General features: G+C 44.1%; 1 protein-coding gene across 3 annotated transcripts in view; it reads right to left on the bottom strand.

The window, feature by feature from the left end:
* unc5cb (unc-5 netrin receptor Cb) overlaps positions 1-22328 on the bottom strand; it is a 124651-nt gene extending 102323 nt beyond the window's left edge. For 2 of the 3 annotated variants that reach the window (XM_084383009.1, XM_084383010.1), the window contains exon 1: positions 21504-22328. In XM_084383009.1, the coding sequence (XP_084239135.1) occupies positions 21504-21621 (118 nt within the window). In that variant the 5' untranslated portion in view covers positions 21622-22328. The remainder of the gene's footprint in view (positions 1-21503) is intronic. The other variant, XM_084383011.1, reaches the window with a different exon arrangement.
* Positions 22329-23217: the final 889 nt, after the last annotated feature.

Here is a 23217-nt window from a genome sequence, read left to right as displayed (position 1 = left end):
TGGGCAGAGCTCAAAGACTCCCTGACAGCAGCTGACTTGACCTAGTGCTTCCAGGCTGAGAAAACAAGATTCCCCACATCATCAGTGGGCAGCAGAAGGATTGTATGTCCACCATTACTGTAATCACTGTACTCTAATGGGGAAATGGCCTTAACTAACCTAATAATCACACTGGAACTAATTGATTATGCATTGGGAAATTCAAGTTGTTGGGGTGTTTATTTTCCACAAATTCTGTAAAAGCACTGTAGCTCAGTGGTTAGCTTTGTCGCCTCACAGCAAGAAGGTCCTGGGCGCCTGTGGAGTTTGCATTTTCCTCCCTATGATGGCGTGGGCCTCATGTCAGGTCAGGTCAAGTCTCCCGACAGTCAGAACTGATGTTTGCACGGCACAGTGTCCACTCAAACACTCCCTTTGGATCCTCTTACCATACATAGGAAGAGATATAGACAGAATGTATCTCTCACTGGCTTCCTATCCCCGCACCCTTCCATCCGAAAACACTAACAATTCATTGTGCATAACAACACAAAATCAAGGGTCAGTCGAGTACAAGCACATTTTCTCCATCAACAGAAGGCCCTCCTTTCTAAACTCCAGTCCAATAGTTACAACTCTTCATCTGGCTCCAGTCAATCTTCAGGTTAGTCATTTGGCTGAGGCTCGACCACACAAGTCATCCATTGAGGAAAAAAAGACAAACAACTGCTTTAATGGCCCGGCGTCCACGTGGCGAAGAGGCCGAGGAGGCAGGCAGCAAGGCACCAAAGCGGCCGTGCTGCGACTGCCCACATCCTTGGTTCGACCCATCACCTAAACACAGACTCGTGCTCCAGGGGAAATGACTGGATGCATTTAGCTCCCCTCATCACAGAGTACTATTCATCTTCAGGAAATAGCATGCTCTGTGAGGAGTGTTTAACTTGAGAGCGTCGGAGGAGACAGAGCTGATGTCCTGACCACTAGCATCTTAGAGAAGAAAAAAGATTGGAAAGAGTTTCTCTGTCCAGTAGCATGCATCTACATTAAGATAAGTATCTCCGTTTAGTGAACTGGTTTATGATTGAGAAGCACAAACCCCGGGTCAGTGTCATCATCGCACTCTCATATTATCTCATTATAGCGCGCGCGAGGCCACAGCCCTGGGGACAGATCTTCACCTCTGTCAAGTTGTGTCAACCTCTATAAATGTCTCCCTGCACACAGCCACATAAATGTGTGCACATAATTGGAGGGCTGCTGCTAATTAATGCTAACAGGTCCATCACAGCCTGCCCAGGGTAAACAAGGATTAAGTTCAGAGAATTTATGTTCCCCAGCCTGACATACATGTGGAAACATCATTTGTCAGCGTAAACACAGTCAATTCTTTTCACACATCCAGCGCTGGAGAAACACATGTTTGATATAACCGACCGCTTGTGTAAGCTGTTGAAGAGTATGGAGGGGGAAAAAAGTCATGTGGAAACACTGACTTCATGTATTTCTTTCACACACAGCTGGGCATGTTTTGCTGAATGTGTCACCAAAATTAGCAGTGATGTCAATGATGGATGTCCCTCTGCAGGCCATGCTTCAGAACCTCCCTTCAGAGGACTTTCAACATTCATCTGGAATGGACCTCATCTACAGAGCGACGGCTTAACCACAGTCATTGTGACACAGGATACATTAAAAAGACTCTAAGGGCCGAGTCCCTTTCATGTCAAAGGGATGACATGAGCAAGCGGAGGGAGTATTTTACGGGAACGAATGAAAAAAAACAAAAAAGGATGAGGGGGCACTTCAGGAATCTCCTGTCTTATGTGTCCCTCTGGCCCCCCGACCGATTCAACTCCTCACTATGCTCAGCTCAATATCCTTTAATTTCTCTGGTGTTTACAATGTAATTTCTGCTGAGGACTTAACAAGATCTTTGAGCTTCAATTGGTTCTGCTGGGAGGACGTAGAAAGATCGCCTCTCACAGAATCTGACGCTCTCCATTCTTTACTCCATCCGTGTAACAGCTTCCTCCTCGTCCTTGTACATCCTCCTCTCTTTCCAGCCGAAGTGCCGTTTCCTTGTGAATGGGCACAATAAGCTACAAAAAATAAACAGTGAGAACTAAAGAGAGAGTGACAGAGAGAGAAAGACTGTACTGTAATGCGAGTGTGTGTGTGTGTGTGTGTGTGTGTGTGTGTGTGTGTGTGTGTGTGTGTGTGTGTTCTTGCTAAGCTCCTCAGAGGTGGGTGAAGGCTGTGAAAGGCCACATTGTTGATGTCAAGGCCAGTCAGCATCAAAGGGCTGATTCAGGTTGTGAGAGGCGTCTCTCTCTCCCTCTCTTTTTCTCTCTCTCGCTCCACACACACACACACACACAAATTGCGCGTGCTCACACTTTTCCGCTCAGCCCCCCGAAGACCCCCGAAAAACATCATGGTTTACTGTTCCCCCTCACAGCCAAAGAACAATATTTGGAGTTGACGTGTAAACTCAGAGTGAGGTCAGGGGGCACGCAGTAACATGGTTCAGTGTGTGTGTGAGTGAAAAGTGAAGTGAGGTTTCCCTTGTTCCCTCGACTTCCACTTGACTCAAACGCATCATTCATGAATGTTATGTTGTCTCTGGTAATGTACGGGAACAATTCAACGTTTTAAAAAATTATTTTCTGCTCACATTAACTCGGAATGGGTAACAAAGTCTGTTCTTTTACGGGTATCGATTAACAGTAGAGTAAAGGAGCTCTCTGTTATTTACATGTATTGATCACTTTTCTTGTTGACCACATGTGAGAGGGTTGGAAAGCCTGTGGACGATTTGTTTAAGTTGTTTAATGATGCTGGTCCAAGGATTTCTTTGTGAAGGACTCAGCGACAGTTCAAAGAATGTGACTTTATGTATGTTCTCGAGTGCCTCGTAGCTAACGTTAGTTTAGAAATGGAGTCCGCTCACAAACTGAAGACTGGCTTCCACAACACAGAAGTACTCACAAGTGGGCTTACACTTTTCAAAACAGCACTGGATGCAGTGTCTGTCATGCGAAATGCAAAGCTAACCCGGTCAAAATAAAATATTGTAAAAGCTGACAAGGTTACCGGGTGTGATAGCCTGCAGCAGCCGCAGCTAACGTTAGCACGCCTGCGCCAAAGAAGTTGAACCCTACATTGACAATAAAACTTCAACTGAGGCAACTGCAATGTCATCGACATCTAAAGGGAATTAATTAGCTAGCTGGACAAGTTGTTGAACTAACGCTTTTTTTTCACTGTCTTGGTTGACGCCATCTTCAGATTTTTACTAACGTTAGCCAACACGGCGGGCTGGAGGATATAGGGTCGGGTTTGAAAGATGAGAGAGGAATTTTTGTGTTGGGTAAAAGGTAGTGAATAAATAACAATGTTAAAATTGAAATGTTTTTACTTATTTTTTACAACTAAAATTACATTTTTGTTATAACAGAAAGAGTAAAGAACTGAAAAAGGCAACGTACCGTAATTCCAAGTACTGGTTGAAATGTGAACACTAACCGCTACAACTCTGCGCAAGCAGAAATGGTTGTTTTGGGGAATGTAAATAATATTTTTCACAAAATGCATCATCTCCTCATTCCATTCAGACCAAGCAGTAGGGAAAACCCCAGGGCTTATTGAGCTTTAATTACACCCACCAAAGTGCATTATATTGGTGACTTCTGTGTGAAAGTGTGCATGTCTGTAATGTGTGTGTGTGTAAGGCGGCATCAGCGCACGAATTAGTAAAGTTAGACACCAGGAGCTGCGCCACCGTGTCAGGATGAGATTTAACGAGCTTTAATAACAAGCTTTAATGAGCTTAATTAGGAATCCATGCGATCCCCATGGAAACGCCTCAACCCCACAGAACCCGGCTCCGGGTCTGAGGAGCTTTCAATTGGATTACTGTGGCTAATGTCACTGAGACACAACAGTGAAAACAAACAGAGTGCTAGGAGGAGAGGCAGGGTGAGGAGGGGATGAGGTGGGATGAATGGAAAAAGCAGGGGATGGATGTCAGAGAGAGAGAGCTTTGGCAGCGGAGGAATACCTGCTGAGGGATGATGGGAGGAGGAGGGATAACCAGCAGAACCAGTAGGATTAGTGTCGCGCGGAGATTTGGCTTGTGCACAGGAGACGCAGGAGGACGAGCTCCTACCTCCACACCTTTTACACTCCAGTGATAATTGCGCTTCCAAACATAACTAAACCCCTTCTTAGGCTGTCACTTATGTTTTTAACATCAATCCCTAACTTATTTTCCTCGTTCCTCATTTCCACAGAAGAGGTGGAGTTTTACTCTTTGCATATATTATGAATACATGTGAATTGAAGGTGCAATATGTCAGAATTTTTGTTTGTAACATTAAAAAAAAAACCTAAATCAACATCAACAGAATGTGAAGAAACAACAGTGTTGGTGGTGAAGAGATATCTACTCCGGTTAGTCCGGCTAGCTGCACGGCTAACTGAGCTAAGAAGCCAACGGTAGCTTTAGTCGAGGATCTATTAGGTCACAGTTAGCAGCAGCTAGCAGTTACTATGGTGAAATGCTGTCCTTATTTGATGGGCGTATGAATTCAAGGTGGCAGATTCTTACGTATTGCACCGTTAATAAAAACCTATAAGTAAATGTAAAAAAAAACAAAAAAAAAACGGCTTCTACTATTTCTTGTTAAATTTATACCAGTGCAGATGTTTTGTATAAATGAGGGGAAATGGAGCGGTACCTTTCTGCCACCCTCCATTACATTTCAGTGGTCCACCCGAATGTTAAAATATAAATCAATTGAAAATTTACAGACAAGATGCTATACTTGGACAGAGGGAAATAATAAAGTCAGAAAAATTTCATAAATGCCTCATGCATTGAAATAACACGAAATAAGAGTCACGAAAGAAGAGTCGCTATTTTGATAATCACATCAAATCAAAGTAGTTGTTGGACTTGCACTTTCATTTTCCTTCCTGGGCCGACTTTTGTAAATTCTCTTCAGGCTGGTGCAACATTTCAAGTCTAACTCAATCTTTCAACCTTCTACTGTCTCTCCAGGATCAGTTTTCCTCGTGCTGACCACAGCCAGGTTCTGTAAAGTGCAGTCCGACAATGACGGAGTGACCTTTCAGATGAGCATGATAAAGCTGCCCATCCCAGCTCTTCTCTCTTCCTCTCCTGTCATGTGCACACACACACGCACATGCACAAATGCGAGCGCACGTGGAGGTGAGCGCGCGCACGGGCATATCTGATGACCTACTCTCTGACAAGTCCTCCCCGAGGGATTTTCACACACATGCACACAAACTACTCCTCTTCTCAGAATCATGGGGTGTCATCTGGCAGGTAGGGTATCACTGGACCCTGGGAGGTGGGAATACGGGGGGCTTGACCTCAGCGGCTATATAAAGGTCACAGAGGTCTCCTGGACAACACAGTGCATCTATACATCGTCAGCCTTGAGCTGCAGGGAGGTCATCTTTCACCATCTATCTGCTGGATTCTCCCATGCCTGTAGCAAGTCCCTTCATGGTCCTGCTATATATAGTTCCCTCGCTTCCCAGGGTTCTTTGTGATGTCCTGCTGCGGTGGAAAGAGTCTGGGGCTCATCATTATAAATCAGCCTGTTAGAAGGAATAAAATTTTAAAGAGCTGCTGCCTGGATTCAAACTGAAGTCTCCATTAGCGAGCCCAGAGCAAATGGTTGCTTGCATGGCAACTCGCAGCAAATCAACACAACAACCTCTTTAATCACCCTCCATGTCCTTTTTTGTCTACCTCTCCTCTCTGGGCCGAGTCCAATAAAAAGTCTTGAAGGAGGAATGTCATCACAGGTGTGTTTACTGCATCACGTGAGCAAATTTATTGTTCATTTCATCTGCATCCCCTGCCTTCATCTGCTGCGTTAGTCAAAATACTTCACAGAGATATATATTTTTAACCTTGCATAGGTCTCTATAGGTCAACAGAGATTAGTGGACAGAGAGGAGGAGAGTGTAAACTCATCTTATCACGCTGTGGTCTCTGGCAAGAGACAGGACTGCTGACAGTACACTGATAGCAGGCGGTGGGGATATGCGGAAGGCAGAAACACAAACAGGGCCACACAGCAGGAGTGCCCAGAAAGTCACTGATTAGAAGCCAAAGAGGCAGATACAGAGAGTCTGACAACAGAGCCTTAAAAACAAAAGATGCAGCGCAATACACCAGTCTCACAGCACCAATGCACACACACACGCACACACACATAGACATACAGACTATGATTTCATTTCATGTCAGCCTTGAGGGAGGGCTGAACTACTCGCCTCATCATCCTCCTTCTCGATCGCTCTGTTCTTGGCCCGCTGCACGCCTCCGGGGCCAGCAAAGGCAGCGATTAACGACAACAGGGAGAGTGTGTATAAGTGTGTAAGTGTGTGTAAGGCCTGATCGTTAGAGCGGCCAACTTGTGTAATACAATTACAGAGGCTGCAGAGAAACTGCTAATGTGCACGCAGGCAGCTCTGTCATATGGATCAGGTATTGAGTTTTCTCTGCTTAATTCACTTTCCAGCGCACACATGGGTGCATTAGTTAGATTAGAGTAGCGGGAGGGGACGGGAGGTGGGGTTGGTCTACCGCCGAGCCAGGCAGATTTGTTTAGTGGTGGCTGTCAATTACAACCCTGACCCTTGCACTAAATGGCTGCGCGTCCAGTGGAAAAAAGGGAAGGAGACAAAAGCCAGATGAGATTGGTAAAGACACGGCCATTTGCTGCAGAAGATAACAAGTGGCATGTTGCGGAGTAAACAATGGTCAAAACACTGCGCGTAATGCTACACCAATAAAACAGAGTGCTGGGGCCTGAAAAGGCAATGTGACCATCAGGAAGATTAGTCGGGCAATGTTATCACTCGAATGCTGCGGTAATGGGACAATACAGGGCCAGTGGTGGAGGGGTACTTAAAAATATGAAACGAAAACAAATTACTCGATTTTGCTCTTTTGAAAAGTCTCGTGCAATTCAAGAGACTGATTGTGGATGCAATCACTCAAAAACTACTTACCCCCTTTTGCTATTTATGGATTGCATTGTGCTACATAAAATGGAAACTTTGGACCATAATTTATTTATCCTCTGCACTGCACTGGCACACTAAGTATTCTGATAGTACTTCCCTTTATAACATGTAAAGCTGCAACAAATAGTCTATAATTAATTAGTTGATTGAAAGAAAACTGGTTGTCAGTTGTTTTGATAATCAATTAAGTCATATTTTAAGTAAAAATGTCCTGGTTTCTCTCACAGTTTTGCGCAAAAATGGATCTAAACGCAAGAAACACACAGAGGCAGGAAGGTAAGGGAACAAAAAACAAGCTTTAATGCCGATAACCAAAGTTCAAAATCCCAGTAACAAAACGGCAGGCAAAGGAAAATATCAAAGTAATACAAAAACTAAGGACAAACCAGAAAACAACAAGGAACCAATCAGGATCACTGGGAACACACAAGAACAGGAGACGCATGGACAAAAACAGACGAACCAACGAGTGAGGGAACAGCACGAGCTTAAATACAGACTATACTATCGACAGGACAGCAGTGCTAACAAGGCTGATGTGAGACAGGTGTGTGGGGGAATCAGACTCTGGAGGAGCACAGTAACAGAACACACAGGTGAGCAGGAAGTAGAAAGTGACAACCAGACACGAGAGGATAGAATCTACAAAATAAAACAAGAAATAACTCAGCCAAAAACCCAAACCATGACAGCCTCAGCTTCTTAAATGTGATGGTTTGCTGCTTTTCTTTGTCATTTATGATAGTAAATGAAGAGTCTTTGGGTTTCGGACTGTTGGTTTAACAAGAAAAAAAAAAAAAAAATCAAAATTTTTTCTGGAATTGTGTCGACTAAACAGTAAATTGCTTAATCGTAAAAAGAATCAGCAGAGCAGCCAATCATGAGCTGTATATTATTTATTTTTTCATAAATTCAGAACATCTTTTGGAGATTACACTTTATTTCTGTTGCTTAACTTCACTGTGGTCATAGCGTTTATGATATAAAATAAATAAATTATTCATAACCACATTTTGAAGTGTTTTCCAAGAATAGGAAAACTATGGTAAGTCTGATATTGTCAAAACACAAATCTCCATATGGCCTATATTTCTGTTATTTTACAAAGCGTCACTTATATAAAGCAAAAAGAAAGAAAAGTACACACTGTATTGCTGGAGAGTACAGGCTATTGACCTCCTCACGTACAATAACATTCATCCATGCGTCCCTGCAACATCGTAGCTGTTTTTCACTAAAGCTAGAGCCACTCGTCTCAAGGGAATGGGACTCAGGAAGACACAATCCTAATGCTAGTTAGAGAATCATTATAACTCTCTTCCAGAGACGATAAATAAATTAAATCTCACAGCAGCTCCTTTTCTCCAGTAGCTAAATGGGCATCGGGAGGGGGGCCGCAGTTTCCACAGTAAACACCTCCCTCCCATGTAAACACATAAAATCACAACAAGATGGCCAACGCGGCTCGGCTCGTAATTGTATCACTGAAGAGAGATGAGTGAGTTTTGGGAGGGCGAGAGCATTATTTCTGTTTGAAGCTGATTGAGTTGAAATGTCTGCTTCGCTCCCAAGAGACCACCCCGACACAAAGGACAGAGACTGTCTGCACGCAACAAGGGGGCACACAGTGACAAATAATTTTGTACGCTGCTACAAAAAGTTCCTTGTGTCAGCTCTGACAGTATTTTTTCTCCATCTGACACTCAGCTTCTTCTAAGAGGGTACGAGAGGAGAGCCAAAGGGAAAGACGAATAGAAATGAAGAGTAGAGTTGGATGTGACAGGCTGAGCAGGGAAAACCTTTAGCCACTGATAGATGTTAGACAGCTACATCCCCTCATTGTGACACATCCATCAAAGCGCTGATCACTTTTGTCCTCTTACTCGTCCAGGCCCTTGTTCCGCGCCTGAGTGTGTGTGTGTGTGTGTCGGAGCTGCTTTGACCGATCCATTTGACTCCATGACCGCCGACTTCAGACGGCGGCAGCGTGTTAACAGAGTGACCGCCGACACTCCTTGGTTTTGACACGCCCCGCCGAAATTCCTCCGACAGTCTACTGCATTCTGTCAAGTTCTTATGAAAACAAACTATGGCAAAATGGAAGCTAAAGTGTAAATATTCCCGCTTGAGTTTCTCATGCCGTCGCCCTCAAATTTAATCAACGTGGAAAACAACTGCCAACAAGAAAAATGGCAGTCAAAACCAAAACCAGGTTGCGCTGGTATCTGGTGTTCCACAGAGAAGCAACACAATGGTTCAGATTACGCCGGCAAATTTCCCAAGAAATCGCGGGAGGGAATATGCATATGTGAGTTGGTAATTCTCAAAGCTGCCCGATCCTTACAACACGTTGGTTTGTTCGACATTGTTGCATTTGTTTACCAGATTTTTGCCTCTTTTCCATAAACAGAAAGCCACACAAAGCAGCCGGGAATAGCTGTGGGTTAATGTGCCTCAATCCTGGATGCTCTCAAGGCTGTTCATCCTGTGGGTTAAAGCCACGCAGCTTAGGAGTGGCTATACTATCTCTGTCTCGTTCCGTTTCCTCGTCTCCCACTCTTCCTTTGGCCGGTATCGTTGCTTTGGTTGGCGGGGTCTTGTGCCGGAGCAGGCTGCTAAATAAAACATTTGGCATGGAGAAACAGCGATAACAAAAGAAAAAAAAAAAGTGGTTTGCAGGAGGCTAGTGAGACTTTGCAGACTTTGTAAAAACAGAAATAACATGATTTAGTAATGTGCTGCCGTCTAAATGCAATGGGCAGAGGAATGCGTGCAGCAGAATTTAAACAAACAGCTACTGAAAGAAACTCATCGGGCGGTATGATTTACCAGCGCACTGCTCCTTCCTTTACACAGCAGAGGTTGCCCCCCCCGTTTCCATGTCTCTCCATTGTAACCCCCTCTGCTTTTACCTGACAGATCAGCTTACCTCACGTCAGCCCAAAGAACCATGGGAACCCCTATGCACGGTGTGTCACCACTGAATTATCGGTTTCCGCTGCACATGCTCCAGCATATCTGCAGCAAGCTATTATGGTGTATCAGTTTACAGTTAGTGCGCTGACTCCAGTGCAGCTGGTGTACTGTATGGGGTCATAGTTTACGGGGGTCTGGAATTAGAGAAACAAGCCTGTCATCTCGCTAAGCTCGGTCATTTTTTCCAAACGGAGATCTCATTTCTGCTTTAGCTTGACTTGAGGGGGAGCAGCTCGACAAAACCTTCCACTGAGAAGTACTCCGCACTCGGGCTGCAGCTAATGACTATTGCAATGATTGATCACATTATCATTTAGTCTATAAAAAAAAGCTCATCACAAATTCCCACAGCCCTAAGAGATGTCTTTAAGTTGCCTCTTTTGCCGAACCAACAGCACAAAACTCAAAGACTCTTCAATAACCATCATAAATGACAAAGAGAAGCAGCGAATCCTTACATTTAAGAAGTTAGAATGATGAAATTCTAAATGTTTTGCATGAAAAATGACTGAAATGATTCATCAGTTATCACAATGATAGGCAATTCATTTTCTCTCAATTGACAAAACAATTAATCAATTTATCGTTAGGGTTAGATTAGATATAGATGTAGATATTATCAAATATGGCAATATGTGACACCAAATGCAATTTTTTTCACAATATTGAACAGCTGAATGAGACTACGACTAAGATAGTTATACCGATATTTAGGCAGCACAATATCGTTATATAAAATTTTGGATATCACCCAAGCCTACTAATCGTAACAGCTCTACTCCCCTCCAAACTGCATAATCCTACTAAACTCCTGATACTAATAATAAAAATGATATCCCCATAAGAATGGAAGTAGTAATACTAACCATTAACATGTGTCATTTGGTTTGAAAAGGTATTTGTGAATGCAGAGATTGTCCCTTCGTGCAGTGGCAGACCTGAGGGATGGCTCTAATCTGCGAGGTCTGATAGTAGCGTACATGCCCGTCTGTCTGTACCAATATTTTGGCTTCCATGCCTGAACAGATTTGGGTCCTGTGGATGTTGAACAGCAAACAGGAGCCGTGTTTACTGTGGGAAAAGTCGCGCGAGGACGCTCATCTGTATACAAAATAGGGCCAACTCAGACATTTGACCTGATTTAGGAAAAACTCCTGCGAAAAACTCCTGCGTTTCTGGTCTCTCTTTCTCTTTCTGCATTTCAGAGCAATCATCACAACAACATTCATTATTCACCTTCCGCCTACTGTTTGGTTTGCTCCTTGAAAGGGGCAAATGCACAGCTGGAAGCTCTCCTCCACTGCCAATCCCTTACACATGTCGAAGACGTGCTTTTATTGTGCAATACATAATTCCTAGTGTATTAAAGCAACGCTCTCCCAGCCGACGTCGACATGCATGCATTGTGAATTTGAGGGCAGTTACACTCAACTTTATTCTATCCTTTATATGCTACAACATCATGTAGGACACGCACTGGGGACTGACACTTTGAGCTCATTAATAATTCTGACATTTACAGCAGTGAACTTTCGGAGCTGCGCAGACTGCTTTCTGTCATAATCATCTCCATAGTATTCATTAACTGAAGAATGCATACAAATCAAAGACAACACAGCCACTTATTCTCCGCCTGGAACCCCTATAATTTGGCAGATTTTAAGCGTTAGCGGCGCTTTTCGGGTGCCTGACAGATTCCTGAAGAAGAAGAATACAGTACAGTTTGCCTTTTCTGGCAGGCACACAAATTGTAGCGGCTACCACAGTGTGCTTTACATGTTGGGAGTCATAAAGTAACCCTTCACCGTGGGGCTTCTGTCTGGGCCCCATTTAAATGAGACCCATTGAGCTTGCCCCAGTTAAACACTGTCTGCCATTACTTAAGTCACCGGGGACTGATCGTGGAGATATGGCACACACACACACACACACAAACACACGCTGTACAAACACAGGAAAGTGCTGACACCCAACAGCAATCTCGAGTTGCAAGCCATTACTGGACTCGCAGTAACAAAGCCCAAAATGAAGAAAAGAGGTCACGCAGTGGGGTGTTTGGGTGATGATGGTGGGGTTGGAAACTCTTTCGCTTTCAGGCCTCGCTGTGGAAACAGACTGTTTTCCAAGATGCCGCTGATGAATTCCGCGGCGTTTGCCGAGACTTGTACAGAGTAATTACACGAAAACAGACAAAAACACCCATTCATCACGGGCCTCCAACATACAAGCATGATTTCACGTCGCGTCATTTTTTAAAACATCCCCGACTCTTAACACACATTTCGACTCTTCTCTGCTCTTGTCGACAGGAGTACATGGAGGGTGGAGGAGGAGGTGTGGGGGGGGGGGATTAATCACACAGTGCATACCAATTGTGAAGCTTTAATTTAGCACCTCATTTAACTCAGTAAAAACAACAACTTTACAGGCTGGCATTCTGACACACATTTAATTCTGCCCTCTGGTAATGGTCTGCTCTGTTTAAAAGTCTGTTTGGCAGCTCTGTAGATAACAGATGGAAGAAAAATGAGGGGAATTATGAGAAAGATTGATTTCCTGGGGATGAATGGTCTGGTATTCACACAGATTTATCTGAAACAGACTTTCTCGGACTCTGTTATTATTGAATAAACACACACGTGCACGCTGTGGCGCGCACACACGCACGCGCACGCACACACACTCCTGCCACCATATGCGGACAAACAAGAACATGTGCACACAAAGAAACACACAGACGTACACAACGCTCTGCTCACACGGAGAGCTAAGAAAACAGAAGCCCACTGAAATATGTGCGTCAGAGGGAAAATATTGTATAGGGTGATAAGAGGTGAAAGAGTGCAGGCTGTTAAGGACACCGATATGAATTTTCCTCTCAAAATTCACCTCCCATTCTGCAGACCGACTGAATACATCTATAGGTGGAAATAAGTATTTCTCACAAAGTGAGCACAAAAGTCGCAAAATCCAACTTTTCTCACTCCTTTTCCCTAAAGTCTTGTAAAAATGTATTCCTTTAAAAGAACAAGAACAAGCATTGTCCTTTCAGGCGTCCCAAGCCCATCTCTGAGGAACCGTAATGTAAACCAGAGGCTGTAACTTCTCTTGTGGCATCTCAAAGCAGACACAGGAATGGAGCAAAAAAAAAGGCAATGAAGGAGTGGAGGGGGTCGGGGGCGGGGGGGGCGCGGATAAAGTCCCTCATTTGAGGCCCATAAAAAACAAGGAGGCACAAACATTTATCTGTGGCAAGGCTTTCATCGGATGCTTTAAGAGCGCAGAAATAACAGAGAGCAAGATGCTGATAAAGTGGAGACAGGAAATGGGGAGCGTGGGTCTCCTGCTCTCATGTTTCAGTGGTCCCATACGTGCTCCCCCCCTCCTCCCTACCTCCCTCACTCACTCACTCGCTCCTTCCTCACCCCCTCTCTCTGTTCTGCTGACATACATAGACCACAACCCTCCCCAACCAGACATTAGTGCAGCGCCTGGAAACCACCACCCTTCTCCATGATGCAGAGATGTGACAGATTCGACAACAAAACGCAACGCAAACGTTTCAGTCCGCAGGTACATAAAACGACTATATGGACGTATCCACTTGACAAAATATACTCTACGGCTTGGCAAATGACTTATTACAGATAAATACTGTTCCTATTCTTCAGCAGGGCTTTTATATATTTGCTTTAGTCCCATTCCACTCGTGAGGCTCCCGCTTCGAGCACAAGACAGGGCAAAGCCAGGATTAAGGGTTTAGCTTTGTCAATCAGAGTCAGAACAGAGGGAGAGATAGCAGCTGTATTTTCATTCTGGAGAGCGGGGCTGGATTTCCACAGAGACATGAAAATTCAGGTGATTGCCAAAGCCTCCATGTTGTGTGTGTGACTCAGGTGTTATGAGTCACCACTGATATCATCTCACTCATTACCGCCTCAGTGGTATGTTGGCTGTTCTCATCAGAGCTGAACATATAGCCTGGTTTTAACATCAAAGGTGCCCCGACTGCGACCGAGCAGCGGATTCGAAGAGCACCTTGAGGCGATGACGCTGCATTCGAATGATCCCATCAGCAGCGACGTCTTCATTTCAAGGAATTGTTTGTTTTATGTGGATTTTTTTTCTACTTGACCACAAAATGTTGATGTTGCTTTCATGCCTGTGCAGTTTGAAAGTACGTGACTCGTGTGCAGTATAATATGTAGGTAGGAAGGTAGCGTAGTTTCCCTCAATTACTGGAAGTCTAGAGGATCAGCAGGAGCTCTGATTGAATCGCTTCCTTTCATTGTTTTCACAATTACACACACAATTCCGACTATAATAATAGTCTGGATTATTATTCTGGAAGTACTAATCCGCTGACCAGTCCCTCTAAAGCTCATTAATTAGGCGTAGTTTGTTACTTTTGGACAGAGCCAGGCTAACTATCTCCCCCGCCCGGTTTCCAGTCTTTGACGTGCTAAGCTAACCGCCACTGGCTGCAGCTTTGACTTTAGCAAAAAGAACTGAGACTGTTATCAACATTCTCATCTGACTCTCAGGAAGAAGGCAAATAGGCTCAACATGTTGTAGTGCCATTTATTCATCTAGATTGTTTGGGTGTGATATGCCAAGTTTTGGAAATGTCGGCCACAGAGATGTCTGCCTTCTTTTTGGGGGGAATTTAAAGGTATATTTCCCCAACTTTAAGCTGTGCTGCTTCTTGGCCCCATAGACATGCAACAACTGAGCTAAGCCTGGATTATCTCGCACCTGCATGCAGGGCATGTTTGGCCTAAATTTTTCGTCCTACCGTCGGAGCTTCTCTCATCTCGCCGTGCTGTGTTAGGACTGTGCTCGCTATGTAGAAGTAGTGGTATCCAAGGCTGTTCCATGCTCCATGCTGGGCCGGGAAACCAAGACTGCAGGGAACACCGTTAAAGGACATTGGGGAAATAACAGCATTCCCACTGACTCGGCCTTTTACTGCTCATCAGCACTTTGCTTTTTATAGTATCCGTGTGCATACATAAGAGTAGCAGCATTCCTCTCCCAAATCCCCCCTAACGCCGTCTATTTTGTGCCCTAATCCTCTTTCCTTGGTAGAATAGCATGTATGGCAACAGTACAGGACGTTTAGTTTTTCGCTGTGTCCACAGATGATTACATCAGCGAAATTAAGTGCTGATGATAATCACACAACTACAGATGGGTGACAAATTTATAGAAACACACTTCAGAAACAGCGACTCTGATGGAGGGACGAAACTGAGAGATATTTCCTCATTTGGTCTTTGGATGATGGTGGCGGAGGGTGCTGTCCAACACACATCGCTGTAAAAATTCTTGGAAGTGTTAAGCTGGGATGAGATTCGTTGACCGTGAAGGCCGTAGTATGTGATGTACACCACTTTCTTTTATACCTGTTCGTACATAACATATGGGTTCTGTTACTAAGTTATCAAGGTGAATAAATGCAAAACGGAAAAAATTTGATAACTTTCAAAATTAAAGTTCCCTCCACCTACTGCCTTTTAGTTAGTCCCATTTACCTGCGTTTATAATGACACGTCCTTGACTGATATCCTGTTGGGAGAACACAAAAATGCAGAAGGACATTAGCGGTTGAGCACTGGGGGGGAGGCCATGATGCCAAATTAAAGGGCAGGAGTGGAGTGTGTACTTATACTCACTCATGATGTGCTCTGTCAGCCCTGCTGCATGAGAAGGGCCACTTAACTCTCGTAATCACTTCTCTCTCCCCCTTTGGCTCTGTCCTCCTCTCTGCCCCCCTCCCCAACTCCCTCAGCCCCCTGGTTTTCTGACTGTCGGCTCTGATCTCTAATCATAAATGAACTGTAGATCAAGAGCAGGGACAGTGGTCCACACCCCCTTCCCCCTTGGATGAGATCCTGTAATCACAGGGCTCTTGGCTAGTAAAGAGGCCAACAAGCCTTTGAATGAGAAATGACTGTACCTCTAATGCATCAGCCATCTCAACTTTGAAGGGCCATTTTCTGGCAGAGGGGGCTATCACAGGTGGGAAATCAGGTCACCACCGCTGCCATCATCATCTTTACAATCATTATGCCTCATCTCACCCAGTCGCGTAATTGAAAGCGGGGCCTTTTATACAATTATTTTCATTTGCTGTCCAAAGCCTAAAAAGCAAAACTTGCCACAATATGTCACAGTAATTTATGCCCTGTGGTGCACTTTGACTCGCCCTACTCTGACAAAAAAACTCTCAGCAAACACACACACTATCTAGGTGGTGCAGTATACATTGTGTCGAGACACAGGTCAGCCATTCTGGCACAGGCCTGCCTGTCAAGTGCTGCTACTTGTGCCGAGCTCTGCTAATGGACTGCTAATAGAAGTGAATGTTGCACTGTGAAGCTCCCCTGTAGTTGAGAGTGTCACACAGGGTGATTAATGACACACTCTCTTCTCCTCCCCTGTCCGTCCCTGTCCTCGCTCCGTATCTCGCTTTCACCCTTCTCTCCCCGTGTCTGTCTCTCCACTTCCACCCTCCGGCTCCCTCTCTTCTCCACTCCACACAAACTAATTTTTCTGTCCCGTTTGCCTCTTTTGTGTCCTTGCGATCACCCTCTTCTCTTCACTCTTAACTACTGCACCTCTTCTCCTGACTCTCTGGAAGGAGGCGAGATGACAGAGATGACAGGAATCTGGACTCATTCACACACAAAGTCAAGTTTATTTTAGGAAAATCTAGTTACAAATTGCTTCACAATATGAGAGCAACAAATAAAAATGTCAAGGAAACCTCACAATGGAAACATGATTGGGAAAAGAAAAGGAGGAAAAAAAGCTTTTAGGTTTACTTTACTGGAAGAGGCATCCTTCCATTATGCTGGTCAGAGAGCATAAATATGCAGAATAAACACTCAAATTGCTTGGCAGCAAGGCTCCTAAACATCAGCAGCATTGTTGATACTGAGGTTACGTTCCCTGCGTTTTTCCCAGGACTTTGGTTGGTTTTAACAACCTGAGGAAGAGTTCACGTCATGTTGCTTTGCACAAATTAAACATTGTGGCTTTTAAAGGCTGATTAGACTAATCATGTTTAAATTTCACTGGTTTGAGGCTAAATGTATTAAATTAGACTCAGATATGATTTTGAATTTAGAATTTCTCCACCAGAATTATATCCTGACAGTGTGGGGAAAGCTCTGAAACGGCATTTAGACCGTTATGAAGGGAGATAAATTAGTTAAAGGATTTAATGAAGTAGTCGGAACATTTTTGGTGGCTGGTCAAACATTTCTGGTGCAGGGGGATGCACTACAGAGGAAGTAGGGTAGGGCAATATGGCCTTAAAATAATACTGTGATATTTTTTTAGGCATATATCACTTTATTTTGAAATCTGGAAGGGAATGGGCAACGAAATCAAATATCACAACATTTTTTTAATGCTATTGTAATGACCGAGCAATTAAATTCAGGTATTGCAATAAGCAGCAACAGTCTGGTTCATCATTTTGCTGTGATGCAGTCTTAAAAGGCTCATTAATGCAGCCCTTTACCTACGCAAAATAGATACTTCCATCTCAAACGATGCAACCGTAAAAGCCCACATGCTTCCATGCATCCTTTATGTTGGCAGAGATCTGAAGCAACACATCCACAAGAAGGCAGCTCAGAGTCAAGAGTTACTGATTGTTACAAACATGGCAAGAAATATAGACTCATAATGATAACAATACCAAATCAATATATCGCCCTGTAATCTTGGCTACAATGGCGGTCACAGTACTCGCCTGCATCCTCACAGCAAAAAGATGTCATCCACCAGATGACTGCAGAACTGTCCCAAAGCCCCAAAATAACTCCATGCATATTTTCTGCCTTCATAACAATAGTATATCACATCAAGTAGAGCAGAGGAGCAAAACTCAGCAGCCACTTTTCACAGTAATTATCACTCGCTACCACGCTCCGTCTGTGGCTCAGCTAGCAACCAGCGTGCACCTCTGACCCCTCTCAGCACTGTCAGACCATACTGTACACACTGTTTACTCTGCCCTCTTCCTTCACCTGCGCCTAGGGGAGTGTGTTACTGAATCTTAATTTCCTTCAATTACATGAAATTGCTTCACTGTAACTGTGTCATTCTGCCTGCTCAGGGGCGCTGGCACAAGGCTCTGATACGAGGTAATGTGTAAGCACCGCTCTATGCGCACAATGTGCTCATTGTGCATAAAGGCCCTGTTTATAGAATGACCGCGATGGTTGTAATGTTAGTGCCCCCCAAGGAGCCAGTTGTCAGGCCACAGGGAAGCTTGTTACAACAATAACGATAGAAATAACATTCTCTTTTACCTACATTCTCAAAGCGGCGCTCAGATCCGCGTCTCAGCAGAAAAAAAATCAACCTCTTGCTGTGAGTCACAATAATTTAGAAACTATATATAACAAAGATCTTTTAACTTAGCACTCAAAAAACAACCCTCAGAGGACACATCACCAGAAAGTGGAGAGACGGCAGAGACGGGAACATGAACTGAGAGTGAAGGAGGAAGAGAGAGACATAGGAGCAGCTTTGTGGAAAAACTGAACTAATCCCAGGAAGGCCGGCACCCTGGGCTGGACTTCATGTCCGATCTGTCCACCGCCTGACACACGGGCACAGTATATGAATGTCAGTCTGAAGCTATATTATACTTTTGTCGAGAAAATAAGAAAGAAATCAACAAAGAAAACACTTTCAAATCAAATATTTAGCACGCAAAGCTTTTGAAGGCTTTTTTTAAATACTGAAGAGAAGCTCTGAGGTGTAAAATCCTGCTTAAACCCGTCTCCCCTTCTGTACAACTACTTTCAATCAGACTTTAATCATGGTTTCATTTACTTGTTTATGTTTGTAAGACCCTTTTATGTAGCGTCCTTACTAGTTCCAAGCAGCGTTCTGGGGACCTTATTACACTCTGAGGACATCTTCTTTATTCAGTTATGGAGATATATCAAATAAATGTTGAAATGTATTTCCGAGTTTGTATTATTATCTCATTGATAATGTAAATGTTTCTGAGTTTGAAATTCTTTATGAAACTCCATAGTGCTCCATCAGTATTTGGTATCAATAAAGAAAGAGTGGTCTTTTGCTGGTCAGCCTGCGTACTTCAGATCCACACATCAGGATTAAAAACAGATTTTACCTACACTCCCCCCCCCCTTTTTTTATATATTATCAAGAGGAAGTTCTCCATATATTCCCATAACAACTTGACACCCTCCATCAACTTTTTAAACAACACGCGCGCAAGACACAGACACTGCACATGCCGTACAGCTCCGCCGCTGTGCCACGAAATACCAGAAGTACATCTGTTCTTGCACCGAGGGTTTCCAATCAAGCTACTGTCACAGAGCTCTCGGCTACCTTTCTGGCAGCTCCCAGCTTATATCTGTCTCAACCTGTCTCCTTTGTCAAGAGTTCAGCAGGTTAATGAGCACTCTCATTTCCCAGCACTCACTTGTGCCTGCAGATGGGATGAGAGCAAGTCCTCTCAAAAGGCAACAGCAGGAAGTAAAAATAAACTGCAGCAGCCACATGAAATGTAAGTACACAACGAGCGAAAATATGCCCTAATGACTCCGAAACAAAATAAGCAGGAGAGGGGCTGGCGTTGCGAGGGTAAGTGAGCCACTTTGATCACCAGTAGCTTTGCACTGAAGAAGTGACTCTCCAGCGATTTGGAAATGTGTAGAGCTCATCAGTGCCCCAAAAATAGCAGGGCCCATTAATTAGTCTCAAACAATGTTCTCCTGGTGTATCGACTTCTTAATGGACAGAGAAGGACCTTGTTCGTGTTCCCATCTCGGCAATGACACGCGGCTCTCTGGGGTTTTGGAACGGGTATTATGTCATCTCACCCTGCCCTTCAGAAACCGGACCTGTGCTGTTTTTCATTCTTCCTCTCCCTCTTTTGCTCATTAACTATGTAGGAGAGAGATGAAGGTCTGGAACAGCTAGATAAGGTTGCTCGCAGACCCTCATCCCTGTCCAGGATATGTGCTCGGACCTCCAAATTAAGCTTGTGCCGCTCTTGCATGACGAGGAAAGCCTTAAAAATTTCGAGAAAAAAAATGTGGTTAAATTTGTGGCAAAGCCGAAATCTGCTCGCTCCCCCTCATCTCATCAGTCATAGTTCACTCCGGAAAGAGCAGGCAGACCACCTACCTTAATTCCAGAGGCATACACACACACACACACACTTCATGGCTTCTGACATGCATGCACAAACACATACTGAACATTCACCCCTCACACAGATGGGTTCCTCCGAGCTCCCTTTGTTTGACAGACAATCCCACTCAGGAGAGAGCAGATTAAGTAAATAGCTTCAGGTGTTGTGGCATTATCTCAATGCTCCCCTTAACTGACAGATACCACGGTTTACAGAAAAACATCTTTCAGCAGCTGTTGAGTGGGGGAAAAAAAGGGAAAAAAAAAAAAAAAAGGCTGAAGGCGCACTGAAGGTTAAAAATACTGAAGGCTCACTGATTGAAGTTAAATACGGCGAGAAATTAAAAGTGATTATGTGCGAGGTGTTCTGCTGGAAATGAGAATTACCTCCCAAACTTCCCCAACATGCAGATTAATAAAGGCGGCCTCGTAAAGAACAAAGGTCAGGGCTGTTTAACAGGTTTAATAGCTGCACTGGATTCATCAGTCACCATCAGACGGAGTGCTCGTCTCAAAGACTGGATATCTCACTTTTGAATGAAACTCGTCACATGAACAGACATTTTTTTAATGTATATTTTCCTTAAAATCCTCCGCCTCTCATCTCTCATGGTTCTTACATTGTGAGGATGTCAAGATCAAACTGGGCACGAGTGAGAATTAAGTAAAGAATAAATACTGGTATACATTTTATATTTTACCTCCTGTGACCCAGAACTGGTTTGTGAAGGTTTTTAAGGTGCATTTCCATTTTTACTGAAGTAAATCTTTTGGTGCGTGATAATCATTAAGGATCAATCTGTGGAGATGTGAAACAGAAACTTAAATGTGGGCTTGATTTCATTTTTGGTGGTCTCTCAGAAGCGCTGTTGGAGCACAACCGCACTTTCTGGTTTCTTTTCTTGGAGAAACAGATGTGATAGTGGATCTGTTTCTGTGTCTGTGGTCTACACAACAGAAACAAGCAATATTCTCTCTGCTGAATGAAACTGTAGTGATTGTGTCACCCTTTTTTTTTTCCCAGAGAAGCTCTGCTGGTTTGTTTATTCTCATATTTAATTGGGAGCTCATGACTGCAGGCCTGCATCCTCTGACACAGGCCAAAAGCTGAATTTGTGTTTTAACCTCTTAAATATGCGTAAACTGTATTTTTTCCACTAAAAGTGTGAGTGAACGAAATTCAGGCGCTCCCTCCCGTCCACCACAACCCTGCTCCCGAACTTTCCCGAACTTTTAAAGCAAAGCTCACAGGTCAAGAATGCAGTTTTTTTCAACTTTACCTTGAGCCCCTCCGATATCCACCAGCAGCAGAAAAAGCAAAAGCCAGGACACGGGCATCATCTCTGGAAACGATCTTCTCGGAAGTCTTCCTCCGTCAGTTTGTGCGCCGTACCCCATGATGAGGAGTCAAACTCCGCTCTGAGGCAAGTCCGAGTCTCTGAGAAATTGCGCTCAAACACGCACCGATGTTGTTGCGCGCTGCGGGCGCAAATTTCAACCCCCTCGAAAACCCCCGAGCGCAAAAGGAGACGGCCGGGCAGAGAATATATCCAGCGGCGCTGCGCTTTTCGCAGTCATGCAAAACAAGTGTGACAGTTTATGGAGCAAGAGGCGGCTGCATCGCCCTCCGTCAGCGAGGATGTTGCATTAAAATGTGTCTCCGCTCGCTTCTCCTCTGAAAGCTTCACTTGCTCTCTCTACAGATGTGGATCGATGTCTCCTTGATGGCAAATTCATGCTCCGATTAGTCCCCGCACCACAAAAAAAACCCCCAAAGTCCTCTCCTCCTCTCCGGTGAGTCCCTCTGCTCTCTGTCGCACCTCTCACGCGTGCAGGCGGAGTGTGTGTGTGAAGCCGTGTGTGCGTGCGCCGCGCCTCGCGCTCCACTGCCGGGACTGAACCGGGGGAAGGAGCCGTCTCTGCGGGCTACCTGCTCCTTCAGCCAATCCAAGTGCTCCTGCAAGTGGCGGCGCTGCATCAAAACCTGGCCCGGACAGCGGCGAGGAACGGATGGCGTCTATCACGCACATGATTAATGGAAGCGTTGGGGTTCACTGAACGTGACAGCCATGGAGGTCTGTGATGCCCGCAGCTGCAAAGTAGCTACAAAGACCTGTGAGGCTTATTAATAATGATAATTTCATATTTTATTTCATTTGGTGTCTATATTCTGCATGAATGGGAAAAAAAATCTGAAACTATATGAGCACAGACTAAAAGAACATAAAATAAAATCATGTTTTAAGTAATAGTGTTTATTGCAGGGTTATTTTCTTGTTAGTGCTGGAGGAAGTACTCAGATCCAATGTAAAAATGTGATCATTATATGTGACATTACATTCTGAATCATTAAGCATCAGTGTTGTTCAGTTTGATTAGATCATCTCATGGATGAAGCTGATTGATTTAAGAGAGTTTTAACTGCATTGAAGTGTCGGATAAAGTTGTGTTTCCACCGCAGGGACCAGAGGAACTTTTGTGAGGAGCTCAGTGCATTTTAGACCTGGGTTTAAATTAAGTTCCTGGAACTTCGGGGGTGGGGCTTTCTGTGCTGGACATGTCTGATTGGTCACTTACGTGAGGCATTTTTATTTGGGCACAATTTTTTAAAAATCTCCGACTGCAAACCAGTTTGTTTTTGTCCATTGTGCTTTGAAACATCTATTTGAGCTGTGTAACACATTTTTAGTCCCAGGAACTACTTTTCAAGCAACTAAAAAGTTCCTTTAGTCTGTTCCTCGAAGGCTCCACAAGCCCATCTAAATGTAAAAAAAAAAAAAAAAAAGAGTAAAATTATGGGGTTTTTTATACATCATCTGACTAATTTGCCTCATTTTCAAGGATCTTTAGACAGAGGTGGAAACACTGAGAACAACATGCTGAGCAGGGTTTGAAATACAGGGGTGACTGGGGGGGTTTGACCTCCCTAAAAGAGGTAAAAGCACAGGTTGTGAGGGTCGAAACATTTATATATCCTTCTTACTTGTAATCTTA

The sequence above is a fragment of the Pagrus pagrus genome, assembly GCF_965226575.1.
Source record: "Pagrus pagrus genome assembly, chromosome: 19".
NCBI lineage: Eukaryota > Metazoa > Chordata > Actinopteri > Spariformes > Sparidae > Pagrus > Pagrus pagrus.
Note: the sequence above shows the minus strand (reverse complement) of the source record. Positions and strands in the feature narration are given on the sequence as shown.